Source organism: Rousettus aegyptiacus, unplaced genomic scaffold (assembly GCF_014176215.1).
Source record: "Rousettus aegyptiacus isolate mRouAeg1 unplaced genomic scaffold, mRouAeg1.p scaffold_m13_p_2, whole genome shotgun sequence".
NCBI classification, from domain to species: domain Eukaryota; kingdom Metazoa; phylum Chordata; class Mammalia; order Chiroptera; family Pteropodidae; genus Rousettus; species Rousettus aegyptiacus.
Window position 1 is genome coordinate 128,651,049 of NW_023416295.1, and position 15,453 is coordinate 128,666,501.

The window sequence follows — 15,453 nt, forward strand, 5'->3', positions numbered from 1 at the left end:
CAGCTGACCTAGAGAGGACCTGGGTGAGGAGGCGGAGCTCCTAATCTACTGGATTTTGCAGTTTTAGTGGGACCAAGGAAATAGGATGTAACGTGCCTGGATGGAAGGGGTGGTAGGGTGGGAGGAAAGGGAGCTCACAGGGCCCACCCCGAGTGTCTGGGCCACCTACAGCTACCAGTGTGGGTTCCTATATTGGATCCTATAGATCTCTGGGAAGGCAGGAATGAGCCTCAGAGGTCTTTAAACTGTCCCTACCCCCAGTTATGTACATGTACGTCTCTGCTTGTCTCTGGGGAGTAAGTTCATTGATGCTTTATTGGTTCTTATGAGGTTCTCTGGCCCCAGAAGAAAAGACCCATAGCCTGAATCTAACTTACAGTGTTTCTATTTTATACCAATCCCTCACTCTATGAGCTCTCCCACCCTTTATGAGCTCCCTTTTATGAGTCACTCCCTCTGTCCCTTCTGACCCCATTCTTCACCCCATGATGTCCAGTCAGCCTCCATGACTCCACTGTTACCTTCTGTCCTAATCTCTCCTTGCCCCTACTTGCCCCACTGCATTTGGCTTCTACCACTGTACCCCTGTACTTATCTTCCCCTTGTCCTATGTGATGTCCCCTCAATATCACATCCTGTGGTCCGCTTTCTTCTGTGGGCCAGTGCCTTGTCTACCTTGAGCTTGACTTTCTTCATTGATGACCTGTGCATATGGGAGTGAGAGGTTGAGGATAAAAGAATAGGGAAGAGAAGAGTGGGGAAAAGCAGAAGAAGAAAGTGAAAGAAGCTCTAGAGGAAACCACAGGGCCTATGGGGTAGGAGGGGTCATTGCCATGGTAACCTCCGGTTGTGGGGGAAGGGTAAAACACCTCATAGCTTGAGGCCAGCTGAAGCCCACTCAGAGAAGGAGTCCCTTCTCCCTAGTGGCTCCTTACAGGAGCTACACTTCTACAATCTACCTTCCATTTGCTGAGCACCTGCTATGAGATGGGCACTTTCCTAGGTGCTGTGGCTTCAGTCAGTCCTTCCTGCAAGGAGTGCCACTTCTGGTCGAGGCGAGAGACCTGTGAACATAGACTTCGGGTCCAGTTCCTTCTCAAAGTTCCCTGTGATCAAGTGTGAGCCAGGGCTGAATGTTTTCCACAACCCTGTCTGTCTCCTAACAGGCTTCATCCTTGCCCCGGCTCCAGCTGCCATTCTGTACTCTCTGCTTCTCCCAGGTGGCCTCCTCCATCCCTTTCCCAGGCTCCACTACTGTCTTGGCTCCTTGGCCCCAGTCTCATTCTCTGAGCCTGGCCCTGTGCCTCTCTCTTCAGCTTCTCAGCTATCTGGACCTTGAACTTCTCAAAGCCTCTACTTTTCACCTCCATTATATCTCATCCATTGGTTCTCTCTTCAAGCCCTTAGTATGTGCCATGTTTTCTTCTAAGCAATAGATATGAATTATCTTGTTTAATTCTCACAACAATCCTACGAGCTCTGCTTGACAGATGAGAAAACAGCCATAGAGAGGGCAAGTAATTTACTCAAAGTAAATTAATAAGTGATAGAACAAGGATTTGAACTTAGGCAGTTAAGCACCCACTATAATAAAGTGGGCACTGGGTTTTCAAAATGAACAATGGTCAATACCCCTCTCTACACTACTTACTACCTCCATATTTCTTCCTATCATGTTCCTGTATGAAGAAGTAGAGAGATCATCAACTGGGAGGCAGACAGACCTGTATTTAAATCTCAGACCAGTCAGTTGCTAGCTATATGACCATAGGCAAAGATTTTTACTTCTTACCTTTAAGTCTCAACATCTGTAAAACTAGGGAACTGGGGAGATAACCTATGTCATGAGGTTCTTGTGAGGATTAATTATAACATCATGATATACTCAGCACCTGTTGTTAGGTGTTCAAAAGATGAGCTTCCTTGCTTTCTTCGTCCAGATCCTTGTATCAACTCCCTTGGCCCAGTTCTACCCTTGTCTGCTCCACTTTCTAGATCAGTCACCCCCTCCAAGTTTCCCCCACCCCGGGCGTGTCACTTCCTCCTCTGTAGCCTCTCAGATCAGTACACAAAGGCTGCTGCTGCGGATGGAGGAAAGGCTGCTCTGCTCGCACCTGTGAGTATCTGGGCACAGTCCTACCTCTCCTTACTAGTTCAGGCCCCACCTGATCTCAACCTCTTGGGAAGAGGGTTCTGATGACCTGGGTTCAGTTGAAACTTGAAAAAGGCTCTGAACTCCTTTCTGCATTCCTAAGATCCCCTGTCTTGTTCCCTCTTCCAGTTTCACAAGCCCTCCTTCCTCCTACCTATCACTTTTGCATCATTTTCCCAAGAATGGGGCTGGAGGGAGGAAAAGAAGGTTTGGGAATGTATGAGTGCTATTTTCTGAGTGCCTGTCATGTCCTAAGGATTGTGTCAAGGTACGGTTTTCCCAGTATTACTCCCAGCCGCCATCCCTGCTGCTTAATGCCTAGTGCTCAGCTCAGACCTCCTCCAGATCAATACCTTGGCCACAGATCCCACACTCCTGGGAGAACTGTGGCCCAGTAACTCATTCTGTTTCCTCCTGGTGACTCTGAGTGGGCAGTAGAGGGTTCTACTTGACTTGGGAAGATCTGGATGGGAAGAAGCTGTTTATCAGCTGCCAAGGGAACAGTAGAGTGTGTATTGGAGTCAGAATTAAGTCTAGGCGAATGGGACCACCATGAAAGGAGAGAAGGGAAGACTTAATAAATCCCCCAAGGAAAGAAAAACGGGATTAGGTAGAGCCCATTGGGATTAGTGGGGAGAGGGCACAAATTTCAATGATGATGGTGCTTGGGCTAGAGGGGAGGGAAGCAGCAAACCAACCATAGGTCCTGCCTTGCCTCAGTCTCTGTTCTGCCTCTAATGCACTGTGTGACCTTGGGCAAGTCACTTACCACCTGGGATCCAGATTTCCATTTGTAAAAAGATTCTCCCACTCTATTGTTAAGGTCAGAGAGAAAAAAAAGCAAAATGAAGAACTGTTAAGAAGTAGAAAAGAGAAAAACAGTAGCGATAAAATCAAATTTTTGAATAGGATGAAGAGAAAAACGAGACAGATTAAGAAAAACAAGTGGCAGGTCACGTATCCCCAAGAAAGGGAGAACAAGGGAAGGGGAGAAGAATTGGGAGAAAGGGTTTGGGGTGGACCATCCTGGGAGTCCCAGAGTCCTCTTTAGGGGAGATGAGTTGGGCTTGAGGTCTCTGGGTTTGTCCTGTCTGGGGAACCAGTGTGGTATGGGGGCCCCACCTGTGAGAGATGAGTCAAAAGTGGGCTTCGTGCAGCAGTGTCTGCAGCCTCCCTGACCACAGGCGTGCAGAGCAAGCAGAGCTGAGGTTACACAAGGCTGAGCCCTGAGCTGGCCTCTCACAGGATGGTGAAGCTTCCGATATATATACATATATATTTTTTACTCTTGAGATCACAGGTAGTGGGGGGCAGGATAGGGGCTGTCAACGACTTGGCACTCTACCCCTTTCCTACACTCCATGTGGATTATCTGGATTTGAGCCTAGGCTGAGGAAGAGGCAGATACTACAACAAGGAGTTAGCAGATCTTTTTCATACACCGCTGATGGGGATGTAAACTGGCATAGTCTCCTAAGGAGGTTATGTCAGCAATACTTGCCAATATTACAAATGATACCTATTTACTGACTCTACAAATCCTCTTCTAGGGATTTATCCTACAGATTCACTTGCACACGTGTGAAGTAAGTATGTGAATTTTCACTGCAGCATTATTTACAATAGCGAACAATTAGAAACAATTTAAATCCCCATCATGAGACCATGATATATCCATGCGATGGAAAACTATTTGGTTGTAAAAATGAACAAGAAAGTTCTTTATTTTCTTGGGTAGGAGGATCTCCAAGAAAGCAGTTAAAAGATGCAAAACTTTGTGTATTCTATTATTTGTAGAATTCTACCATTTGATTCTACTATTTACAGAGTGTATATATGTTTATATTAATTTGTAAATGCATAAAACAATCTTTAGAAAGACTATAACAAAAGATAATAATAATGATTATTCTGAGTGGTGTGGAAACTAGGGTGGATGGGGGGATACAATGGGAGATTTCTCACTATCTGATTTAACTTTTTGATTTTTTTTTATTGTAGTAAAATATACATAAAATTTATCATTTTAACCATTTTAAGTGTTCAATTCAGTACCATTAAGTACATCCACAATGCTATGCAACCATAAATGCTATCTATTTCCAGAACTTTTTCTTCACCCCAAAAGGAAACTGTCCGTTAAACAGTCACTCCCCATCCTACACTCCTCCCCAACCGCTGGCAACCACTAATCTACTTTCTATCTCTATGAATTCGTCTCGTTGGGCTCTGTCATATAAATGGAACCATACAGTATGTGGTCTTTTGTGACTGGTTTCATTTACTCAACATAATGTTTTCAAGGTTCGTGGATGTTAACATGTATCAGTACTTCCTTTTTATGGCTAAATAATATTTCATTGTATGGATATACCACATTTTATTTATCAGCTGATGGACACTGGGTCATTTCTACCTTTTAGCTATTATGAGTAGTATTGCTATGAACATTCTTGTACAAGTTTTTATTTGAACACCTGATTTCAATTCTTTTAGGAATATACCTAGGAGCGAAATTGTTGGATCATAGGGTAATTCTCTGTTTTAACTTACTGAAGAATAACCCAACTGTTTTCCACAGTGGTTGTACCATTTTACGTTCCCACCAGCAACGAAGAAAGTTCCATTTACTCCATCCTCATCCTCATCAACACTTCTTTTTCTTTTTTTTTTTTTAAATTAGAGCCATTCTAGGGGGTATAAAGTAGTATCTCTCTATATTTTAATTTGCATTTCCCTGATGACTAATAGTGTTGAACATCTTTTTATGTGCTTGATGGCCATTTGCCTATCTTCTTTAAATAAATGTCTAAGTCCTTTGCCCATTTTAAAATTGGGTTGTCTTTTTGTTTTTGAGCTGTAAGAGTTCTTTCTATATTCTTGATACTTATCAGATATATGATCTTCAAATATTTTTTCTTATTCTATGGTTTGTCTTTTCACTTTATTGATATTGTCCTTTGATGCACAGTTTTAAATTTTAATGAAGTCTAATTTTTCTTTTTATTTTTATTGCTTGTGCTTTTGATGTCATAGCTAAGGATGCACTGTCAAGTCCAAAACCATGAAAATTTACCCCTATATTTTTTCTAAGAGTTTATAGCTTAAGTACTCATACTTAGTTAGGCCTTTGATCCATTTTCAGTTAATTTTTGTATATGTTGTGATGTAAGAGTCTAACTGCATTCTTTTACTTGTGGATATCCAGTCATTCCAGCATCATTGTTGGACTGTTCTTTCCTTATTGAGTAGGTTGGCACCTTTGTCAAAAATCAATTGGATGAATTTATTTCTGGACTCTCAATTATATTCCACAGATCTATATGCCTGTTCTTAGGCTAGCACCACACTGTCTTGATGACTGTGGCTTTGAAGTAAAATTGGGAAGTTGGGGAGTGTGAGTCCTCCTACTTGGTTATTTTGTATTCACGAAATTCCATGTGCATTTTAGGATCAGCTTTTCTATTTCTGTAAAAGAGGTGACTGGGATTTAAATTTTTGATTTTTGAAACATGGTAATGGAATGCCTATTCAAAATTTAATGTTTTAAAAAAATCAGAAATTTGCCTAGTCTTCCTTGGAGGTCAACCCAGGAATTACTCTGCCTTCTGGTTCTTTCTCTATTCTGGATCCCCTTTGTGCAAACTAGAGAATGGAGAGAATTTTACCACCCACAGCCTTCCTTCCTCCGTTTTTCCAGACCTTTAGAAAGTTCTTCTTATGGCCTGATCTTTAGTCCTTTTGTTATTATGTCAGTCAAGTATAACTAACCTTCCCTGCCTCTTTCACATATTCCCTTATCTGTTCCAGCTTTCTTCTCATTCCTACTCCCTTTCTCACCTTATTTAGAGCCTAAGATTTTCTTCCCTTATATACAATCCAAAATTATAAAAGCTACAAGAGCTCAGATTATTCAATGCTTGTAAGAGCATTACAGATGTGGAAACTAAGGCCCAGAGAGAAAGTCTGACTTACCATACAGCTAGTGAATGACTGAGGCAGGACCAGACGGAACCTGGTCTGTTTCCTGTTTGGTTCTATTTCCACTATGGCTTGGAATCTTGGCAGAAAGACCTCAGTGTAGACCTCAGTGCCTCCAGGCCCAGTGTCCAGAACCTTAGTTAGGCTGTTCTGCCTACCCTGGCCTCCTGAAGTCTGCACACAGGAGGGGCCTGGTCCTGGCCCCTTTCTGCCATTTTGAAGAAACTGCTGAATCCACAGAGGGAAGTGAGACTATGAGGGGGGATAAGAGTTGGGGTAGAGTTTTGAGAGGGACAACCACAGGCTAAGTTTAGAAGACTGAGAGCTTGGGGAGTCCTCCTTGATGACCTATGTGTCCCCCTTTATATCCTATTACAGACCATGGTGGCTTTGTCAATGGTCCTTGTTTTCCTGCTGGTCCTGAGCAGAAGTGAGAGTGAGTTGGACACCAAGATCTCATCCCCAGGGGAGGCCACAGACTGGGGGGATCCTGATCTGTCCCTGCCGGGGTCCTGCCAGCCAGCCCCCTCCTGCCAGAAGTGCATCCTCTCACATCCAACCTGTGCATGGTGCAAGCAACTGGTAAAGAGGAGGCTTTTGAGCCACGTGTAGGTGTATGTGCAACCTGGTGTGTGGGCAGCCATGTGTAGGTGTATGTGTGAGACTGTGTGGGCACATGTGTGGCGTACTCTACAGTCCTGTGTGACTGAATTTGTACATAGGATTCCTTTGTGTGATTGTGTGTGCATAAACATGCACGCACATTTCTTGTGCATGTACATTTATATCTATTTGTGTACTTGTGTTTATATGGATGACTTGTGACTATGATTTGGAGGAAGTATGTTATTGCTGGAACTCATGCTTCTGTAAAAGTAGAGGGACATATTATGCATGTGTACATGTGAGAGAGTTTGTCAGCTTGGGCTTCCATAATAAAATACCAGAGACTGGGTGGCTTAAGCAACAGGAATTTATTTCTCATGGCTCTGGAGGCTGGGAAATCCAGGGCCAACGTGTCAGCAGATTCAGTTTCTGGTGAGAGCTCTTTGCTGGCTTGAATATGGGCTGCAGATAAGCTCTCTGGTGTCCTTTCTTATTAGGGCACTAATCCTGTCATGAGGGTTCTACCCTGATGAACTCATCTAACCCTAATTTCTTCCCAGGGGCCCTATTTCCAAATACTATCACATTGAGGGGTAATCTATAGCAGAAGTGTCTGACTGGGTTTCTGAATCCGTGTTGGGGGCTGGCAGGAGTACGTGGCTGCCTATGACTGGGATGGTAGAGGGGAATAAGTTAGAAGCCTGTGGGTGAAAGGCTTGAGTTGCTCAGTGGTCAAGAAAGGTGCTGGCGACCGGGTATCTCCCTAGCTGGTCAAACAAGGCTATTCTTTGCTTATGCTTTAAAGAGACAGGGCTCATAGAATGGCAGAACATGAGGGGTGCCTGAGCCGGGGGTGGGGGCAGAACTCTCTCACAGGAAGATGGAAACTTAGATAAGAGATGAGGGGAAACTCACTAGGAGGCAGAGCATGCCCAGGGGAAAGGTACAAAGTAAATCTGGAAGGACTGGAAGGGAAGACAGTCTGCAGGAGGCAGAGAGCAGAGGTATCAGGTGGAGCTCTTGGGACATTCGGGTACATGTTTGCTTCCTCCAATCCCCAGACCAGAGGCTGGCACCCGGGCCCACTGAGAAGCCGCTCTAACCATTTCCTTCCTTTGTGGCTTCCCAGCCCGTCCCAGGGGTGGGTAACAGACATATTGGGGGAAAGGGGTCTCCTCTTTTGTCTCCACCCTTTCCTTTTCCAGGAACTGTGGGTCTTAACCTGATCCTCTTCCCATTTTGGCTTTAGCATGCAGGGAAGGTTGGACTAGGAGGCCAGTCTCCTCCTTTTTTTGTGGTAGTGAGGTCCCTGAGAATCTCAACAGGAAGTCTGTGGCCCTAGGGGGAGGGGAAGGGTAGGTCGCTGGGGAAAAACGGGAGTAGAGATAAGGGAGGAGAAACGGGATACTATAGGAGATGAGCTCTAACAAGGAAGAAAGGATTGGGGTTCAAGGATAGCTATGGAAGAAAGAGCAGGGGAGGAAATCAGAGGGGCTCAGGGAACTGACTGAGAAGGGAGAGGTTAGAAGTGGCTGGAATTGCAGGCTGGGAGCAGGGCTGGGGGTCTGCAGGGTACTAGGGTCCAGATGCACCTTCCCTTGCGGCTGCAGAACTTCACAGCGTCGGGGGAGGCAGAGGCACGGCGCTGCGCCCGGAGAGAGGAGCTGCTGGCTCGGGGCTGCCCTGTGGGGGAGCTGGAGGAGCCCCGAAGCCGGCAGGAGGTGCTTCAGGATGAGCCGCTCAGCCAGGGTGCCCGTGGAGAAGGGGCCACCCAGCTGGCGCCACAACGGGTGCGGGTCACGCTGCGGCCGGGTGAGTGAGGAGTGGCGGGGCTGGGTCAGAGGTATGGGCGGGGATCTGTAAGCACCCTGTTGACACCCCTGCCACCCCGTCCCCAACCCCCAGGGGAACCTCAGCAGCTCCGGGTCCGCTTCCTTCGCGCTGAGGGATACCCTGTGGACCTGTACTACCTTATGGACCTGAGCTATTCCATGAAGGATGACCTGGAGTTCGTACGCCAACTTGGGCATGCACTGCTAGTGCGACTGCAGGAGGTCACACATTCTGTGCGCATTGGTGAGCACAGTGCAGCCCCACCCTGCCACCTGCCAGCCCTCTGCCTCTAATTTCAACTGCCACCTTAGCCTCTGCCAATGTCCTGGACAAACAAAGGCCCCACTTGCTCTCTCCCAATTTTTAATAGGCCACAGGTTGCTGACATCTCTCCACAAAGATATCCATCTTTTAGGTCAGAGCTGGAGGGGATTTAAGAGACTGTGCAGTAGGACTACTCATTTTACAGTGAGGGGTAACTGAGGCCCAGTCTGGAGAGACTGTGTTCTGATAGCTCCTAGGGGTCAGACAACGCTCTGTACCTACCCACCCGGATACTGCCCTGATGCCTCTCAGCCTGTCTCTTGGACAAAGTCTAAATGCTGTTGTCCCTGGCTATACATTCTGCACTCATCACTTCTCCATTCGCCATCCCCTCCTTTGCCTCATACTAAATCCTACACTCTGCCTTCTTTCTCAGCCTTCAGGAAACCCCTGCCTGATTCCCATGTGTCCTTTTAATTTCTTCCATTCTCCACTTTCCTGAGCCAGTGGTCTCAGCCCTTTGCCCCTACCAGGTACTGGGTGTCTTCTAGGAGCACCTGGCTCCCATTACCTCCTCTAGGACCACCTCCCACCTCCCATGGACTCCTCCCTTCCTAGTGCTCAGCAGTGGCTCCTCCATCCTGCTGCTGTCCTGTGACTTCTGGCAGTTTTCACTTCTTCCCTCTCCCAGGCTTTGGCTCCTTTGTGGACAAAACGGTGCTGCCCTTTGTGAGCACAGTGCCCTCCAAGCTTCGCCACCCCTGCCCCACCCGGATGGAGCGCTGCCAGCCACCCTTCAGCTTTCACCATGTGCTGTCCCTGACTGGGGATGCCAAAGCCTTTGAGCGGGAGGTGGGGCGCCAGAGTGTGTCCGGCAACCTGGACTCACCTGAGGGTGGCTTTGATGCCATTCTGCAGGCTGCACTCTGCCAGGTGAGGAGGTGGGGCAGTGATCTGAAGGGCTGTTTGGGGCTAAGACTGCCATCTATGGTTGTGCAGTGCACAATTCTAGGGGATGTCATTCATATCACAGCCACTGTACTTTGCATATTTATTTTGACAATTTTCTAGTAGATTGGAGTTAAATAGCTTGAAGCAGCAGTGTGTATTTCTAATTCAAAAGAAGGCCCCCACTAGCAGCAACCCTGCTTTGGGGCTGGGGAGAAACAGGGAACTGGAGGCAGGGGGCTAGACAAACTGATTCAGAACGAGGCTGGCCAAATCCTTGGCTCACATCACTGGCTGGGGTGTCTCAAGGGCCATGCCTAGTTGCACAGCCTATCCCCCACCCCACCCTAGGAACAGATTGGCTGGAGAAATGTTTCCCGGCTGCTGGTGTTCACTTCAGATGACACATTCCACACAGCTGGGGATGGGAAGTTGGGTGGCATTTTCATGCCCAGTGATGGGCACTGCCACTTGGACAGCAATGGCCTCTACAGTCGCAGTCCAGAGTTTGTGAGTCCCTACCCTCCCCCAGACCCTCCTCACCTGACTCCCCTGCACCCCGGCCTCATTCTCCTTACTGATAACCACCCTGCCGTCTTCCCCAGCAGTTCCTCCTCTCTACATCCCCTGACAGCTCAAAGAGAAACCTGTGTTACCCCACTCCCTAGACCCTCTGTCCTTGCCAAGCCTCCAGGGTTCCTGTAGTTGGTGGAATCTTGGATGCTGAATTTCCCTGGGCTGAGGGGCACCTTGTGCATTGTGGAGGACTTGTGGTGCTCACCTTGTGCCTACTCCCTGCCCCAGGACTACCCCTCTGTGGGTCAGGTAGCCCAGGCTCTCTCTGCAGCAAACATCCAGCCCATCTTTGCTGTCACCAGTGCCACACTGCCTGTCTACCAGGTGAGAGCTGTCTGAATGCCAGATCCTCCCATCCTAAGCCTTCCTTAAGTTTCTCAAAGACCTACTCTCCTCCCCCCATACACCCTCCTTCCAAACCCCCAGAAGCCCATTTCCCTAGAGCTGTGACCTACCATTTCCTGAAACCTCTCATAACTCAGGAGCTGAGTAAGCTGATTCCTAAGTCTGCAGTAGGAGAGCTGAGTGAGAACTCCAGCAATGTGGTGCAGCTCATCATGGACGCTTATAATGTGAGGGGCAAGTCGGGAGAGAATGATGAGGGTGGGCACTGTAGGACGGGGGCTCTCAGGAGGGGTGGCAGAACTAAGAGGGAATAATCGCTTTTGGGTAACATACCACAACTCCTACCTGCAGTTTGCATATGGCTGTCATTAATAGTTCATTCACCCAATCTTACATTCATCAATCTCAAGTGTCTGACTTGTGCAAAGCATAGAGCCCTGTTCTGGCAAAGAAGGAAAGTTAATATTCATTGAGCTTTTATTACATGCTAAGCACTGTTCTAAGTGCACATACTGTTTTGCTATCTCATTTAATCCTACTAAAACCCCTGCTTGGTAACTATTACCATCCCTATTTTATAGACGGGGATACAGACACAAGGAGGCAAAGTGACTTACCCAAGGTCACTCAGGTAACAGATGGAAGGGCTGAGATTTGTCTTCTAGTCAGCCTGTTCATAAAGAATTTAACATCTGGAGCCTGCTTTCATTAGGCTTATAAACAATTCAGATATTCTTCACAGACACCATAAAAATTCTTGTTTCTTGGATTTAGGTCTCAACTCTGCAACTAGACTTATTGATGACAGGGACCATGTCCTAAAGCCACGGGGAGAAAATCTGAGACAGCATCAAATTTCCCAGGACAAAGTCTGGGAGAATTGCCCTTTGGCCCTTATATACACACAGCTTACATGTCCTGATTTGAGGTTTGAAAACACAGGTACTGCACATTTATAGTGCCTGGCCAGCCACTGACCCACAGCAGTTCCTTGTTGCAACTGCACAGAAATGCTATTAAGAGTCCTCTGGGTCCTCATGTATATCCCTCAAGATTCTCGCAGGTCCTTCCTTCCTCCAGAAATTCCTCCTGACTAGGCAAAATGGAAGGAGCCCCAAGGTGGGCTGAGGGCAGGGTTCTGGCAGAATTTGGAATGGCTGGAGAGGGCATAATGTGGGGCTGGAGTCCATCTTCACGTTGTTACTCACTCTCTTTCTACAGAGCCTGTCATCCACTGTGACTCTCGAACACTCTCCACTCCCTCCTGGTGTCCTCATCTCTTATGAATCTCAGTGTGGGGGTCCTGAGAAGAGGGATGGTGGGGCTGCGGACCGAGGCCAGTGCAACAATGTCCGAATCAACCAGATGGTGAGAGCCAGCCAAGATAGGCAGAAGGAAGGAAGTGGGGGTGGGAGTGTGAAATTGAAGCAGGCAGGAAAAGATGGGGGGCAGGCACGGAGAACAATGCAAAAGCATGGGGTAGTCCTCCAACCATCCTTTCTGAAGAGATTTAATGAGCAGCTTCCTCAAGTGTGTTACTAGGAGGTGGGTGTTAGCATGACCCTGTCCTTTAATTTACTAAGGAGTAGAGTTCTGGATGATCAATGGGTTTGGGGTACGTTGGGTGTGTGTGTGTGTACACGTGTGTATGCACATGCATGCATGGGCACGCACATAATCTTAGTTTCATTTCTGCCCATCTTGTCCTCAGGTGAATTTTTTGGTTACTCTCCAAGCTACCCAATGCCTCCAAGAGCCCCATCTTCTGAGGTTACGAGCCCTTGGCTTCTCAGAGGAGCTGACTGTGGAGTTACATACACTGTGTGACTGTAATTGTAGTGATACTCAGCTCCAGGCTCCCTACTGCAGTGATGGCCAGGGACACCTACAATGCGGGGTGTGCAGGTGAGGGCCACCTGTTTTCCTTCACCCATGTAGCTCTGTACATATGACCAGTCCCTGCACACCTCTTCCTCTGCCTTCCATCCTAGACACCCCTAGACTGCACCCTGATTTACATCACTTGAAGCTCCTCAGATATGCTGAGACGCTCCCCTTGACCAGGACTCCCTCTGCTCTTCTACTCCTTGGTGCATTGCTGTACTTCGTATCCCTTCGATCACCCTTCTATCTCTATCTCTATCTCTTAGGAGATCTTGGGTTTAGAGCATAGTGTGAAAGACAAGTTAAGGGATGGTCAAATTTTCTGCCCCACATTTCCCTCCTCTGCCGTTCCCTCCCAGTTGTGCCCCCGGCCGCCTGGGTCGATTCTGTGAATGCTCTGAGGCTGAGCTCTCCTCCTTGGATCTGGAATCTGGGTGCCGAGCCCCGAATGGGACAGGGCCCTTGTGCAGTGGGAAAGGACAGTGCCAGTGTGGACGCTGCAGTTGCAGTGGACAGAGCTCGGGGCACCTGTGCGAGTGTGATGATGCCAGCTGTGAGCGACATGAGGGCATCCTCTGTGGAGGTACCTGGAGACTTTGGGGAGAAGGGTGGGGTCAGAGTGGTTCTCCCAAGGTTATTTAGGCTCTGGGACCTTTGAGGAACTAAGGGCGGGTAACAAAGATTCTGGTATAGGAGTTGGAGCATGTGTCTGGCATACCTGAGAGGGAATAGGATGCACATGAACATATCAGCTCTAGGCAGCCTATGATATCTATTGTATGTGGCTCTGTCCCAGGCTTTGGCCGCTGCCAATGTGGAGTGTGTCACTGTCACGCCAACCGCACGGGCAGAGCGTGTGAATGCAGTGGGGACATGGATGGCTGTGTCAGTCCCAAGGGAGGGCTCTGCAATGGGCATGGACACTGCAAATGCAACCGCTGCCAGTGCTTGGATGGCTACTATGGTGTCCTATGTGATCAGTGCCCAAGCTGCAAGACACCATGTGAGAGACACAGGTAGAGGCCTCATGTCTTACATTTTGGGAATAGGGGCATAGCAGGGCTTGCTGGGCCACTGCCGCATGCCGGCTTTTTCCTGCATATGGTATGGGTGACAATTGTCCAGCTTGTAAACTTATTGGCATCCACTGGACAGGGACTGTGCAGAGTGTGGGGCCTTTGAAACTGGTCCTCTGGCCACCAACTGCAGCATGGCTTGTGCTCATGCCAACGTGACTCTGGCTCTGGCACCTATCCTGGATGATGGCTGGTGCAAAGAGAGGACCCTGGACAACCAGCTGCTGTTCTTCCTGGTAGAGGATGAAGCTGGAGGCAGGGTCGTGCTGAGAGTGAGACCCCGAGAGAGTAAGTGGGCAGGGATGCTGTGGACATGTCAAATGGAGTCCTGGAAGTCTGATGGATAGGGTTTCAACTTGGGGAGGCAAGGTAAAGATAATGGGAAACCTGGCTAGGGGATGAAGCAGAGCTGTGAATCCAGGCACAAGTAGGGGATGGACCAAGTGGACAAGGCTAAGGCCCTGGGCACTAAGGATAGCCTTGGAACCTGCTGAGTTCCATTTGTTTTCAATAGTAGGCAGGGCTGGGGAGGCTGGATGGGGCTGGATACACACACTGTGGGCAACTGTCCATCAATCCCTATGCTCCAGAACCCAGAAGTGTGTTGTTTCTCACCCACAGAGGGAGCAGACCACACCCAGGCCATTGTGCTAGGTTGTGTGGGGGGCATTGTGGCAGTGGGACTGGGGCTGGTCCTGGCTTACCGGCTCTCAGTGGAAATCTATGACCGTCGAGAATATAGTCGTTTTGAGAAGGAACGGCAGCAGCTCAATTGGAAGCAGGTAAGGAGACTGACTGCCCACTGAGTGAGTCTTACTTGTTTTCCTTGGTTAGGTCCTCTGTTGCTTTCTCATTCCACCCTCAGCTCTGGTAACTACCATGAAGCCCCTTCCCACTCTCCCAGGTCTGTGCCTCCTCTGTTCCACCCCTCTGCTAACTTCCATCAGCTCCTGGGGTCTGGCTCAAGTTCTAGGTTGGCTTTTAGGTCCAGGTCCAGCAGTCCTGGGACTTTCCCTCACCATTTCCAACCTCTTTCCCCAGGACAGCAATCCTCTCTACAAAAGTGCCATCACGACCACTGTCAATCCGCGCTTTCAAGAAACAGAGAGTCCCCTTCTCTGAAGGGGGTAAGGATACTTACCCTAGGGCTCTTCTCACTGCGGGATGGTGGGAAATGTGTGGGGAGGGTCTGTCAGGTAGTGGCTGGGTAGGAGACTAATCCAGTGCTGGAGTGGTCACTACCTGCTTCATTCTCAGTGACACCCAAGAGATTTGCCTCCTGTTGCAACTTTGCTTCCCTACCTCACAAGGAGTGGGGTTTACCCCAACCATGTATTTAATAAAGAGTCTTTCGATTGAAGCTGTCGTTTGCTTTATCCCAAGGTCAAAACAGGCTGTGAAGCTGGGAGCCCAGCCCCTCTTGCCACCTGAGGGCAGGGGAAGATTCTCAAACTTAGAGAGCCAGTAAGTGATTGCCAGGGAAGCAGCTGGTTCGGATGGGCCGCTGGATTCCCAGAGTAATGTTGATGGAGGACAGACCACACTTTGAGATATACTCCATGTACTAGTATCTAATCTCATTCTGTCTTGCTGTGCAGGTTGTTCTTATTCATAACTGATACTCTGTTTGTACTTCTACTTGCTGCTCATCTATGGTGAAGAGGAATTTTGAAGTGGCAGTTTATAGGGTACTGGAAGTTGTACGGTGGTTCTATTTGGGGGGGAAAAAAGAGAGACCACTTTGGCCTCAAAGGATAGCCTTCTCAGAGGATATTCTCCTCAAAGAGA

The 15,453-nt window shown here is 48.2% G+C and overlaps 1 protein-coding gene across 2 annotated transcripts; it reads left to right on the forward strand.

Annotated features, from left to right (window-relative positions):
• The first annotated feature begins 80 nt into the window (after nucleotides 1-80).
• On the forward strand, nucleotides 81-15,025 carry ITGB7 (integrin subunit beta 7). Of its 2 annotated transcripts, XM_016142696.2 has the most exons (16): nucleotides 81-2,116; nucleotides 3,703-3,738; nucleotides 6,512-6,715; nucleotides 8,350-8,551; nucleotides 8,645-8,815; nucleotides 9,528-9,769; nucleotides 10,136-10,294; nucleotides 10,589-10,684; nucleotides 10,843-10,932; nucleotides 11,927-12,073; nucleotides 12,417-12,610; nucleotides 12,949-13,172; nucleotides 13,386-13,605; nucleotides 13,745-13,953; nucleotides 14,287-14,447; nucleotides 14,707-15,025. In XM_016142696.2, exons 1-16 carry the CDS (start codon nucleotides 1,877-1,879, stop codon nucleotides 14,785-14,787), a joined length of 2,676 nt encoding a protein of 891 aa, XP_015998182.1. In that variant the 5' UTR covers nucleotides 81-1,876; the 3' UTR covers nucleotides 14,788-15,025. The 2 variants fall into 2 exon arrangements, with proteins under 2 accessions (XP_015998182.1, XP_015998184.1); XM_016142698.2 differs by lacking the exon at nucleotides 3,703-3,738.
• Nucleotides 15,026-15,453: the final 428 nt, after the last annotated feature.

What these genes read in the sequence shown, in the direction of transcription:
- ITGB7 (XM_016142696.2), top strand. Translation starts at nt 1,877, where the DNA reads ATGATATACTCAGCACCTGTTGTTAGGTGTTCAAAAGATGAGCTTCCT. An exon ending in ATGTCCGAATCAACCAGATG is followed by an intron (nt 12,074 to 12,416) that starts GTGAGAGCCAGC and finishes TCTTGTCCTCAG; the next exon opens with GTGAATTTTTTGGTTACTCT. An exon ending in TGAGGGCATCCTCTGTGGAG is followed by an intron (nt 13,173 to 13,385) that starts GTACCTGGAGAC and finishes GCTCTGTCCCAG; the next exon opens with GCTTTGGCCGCTGCCAATGT.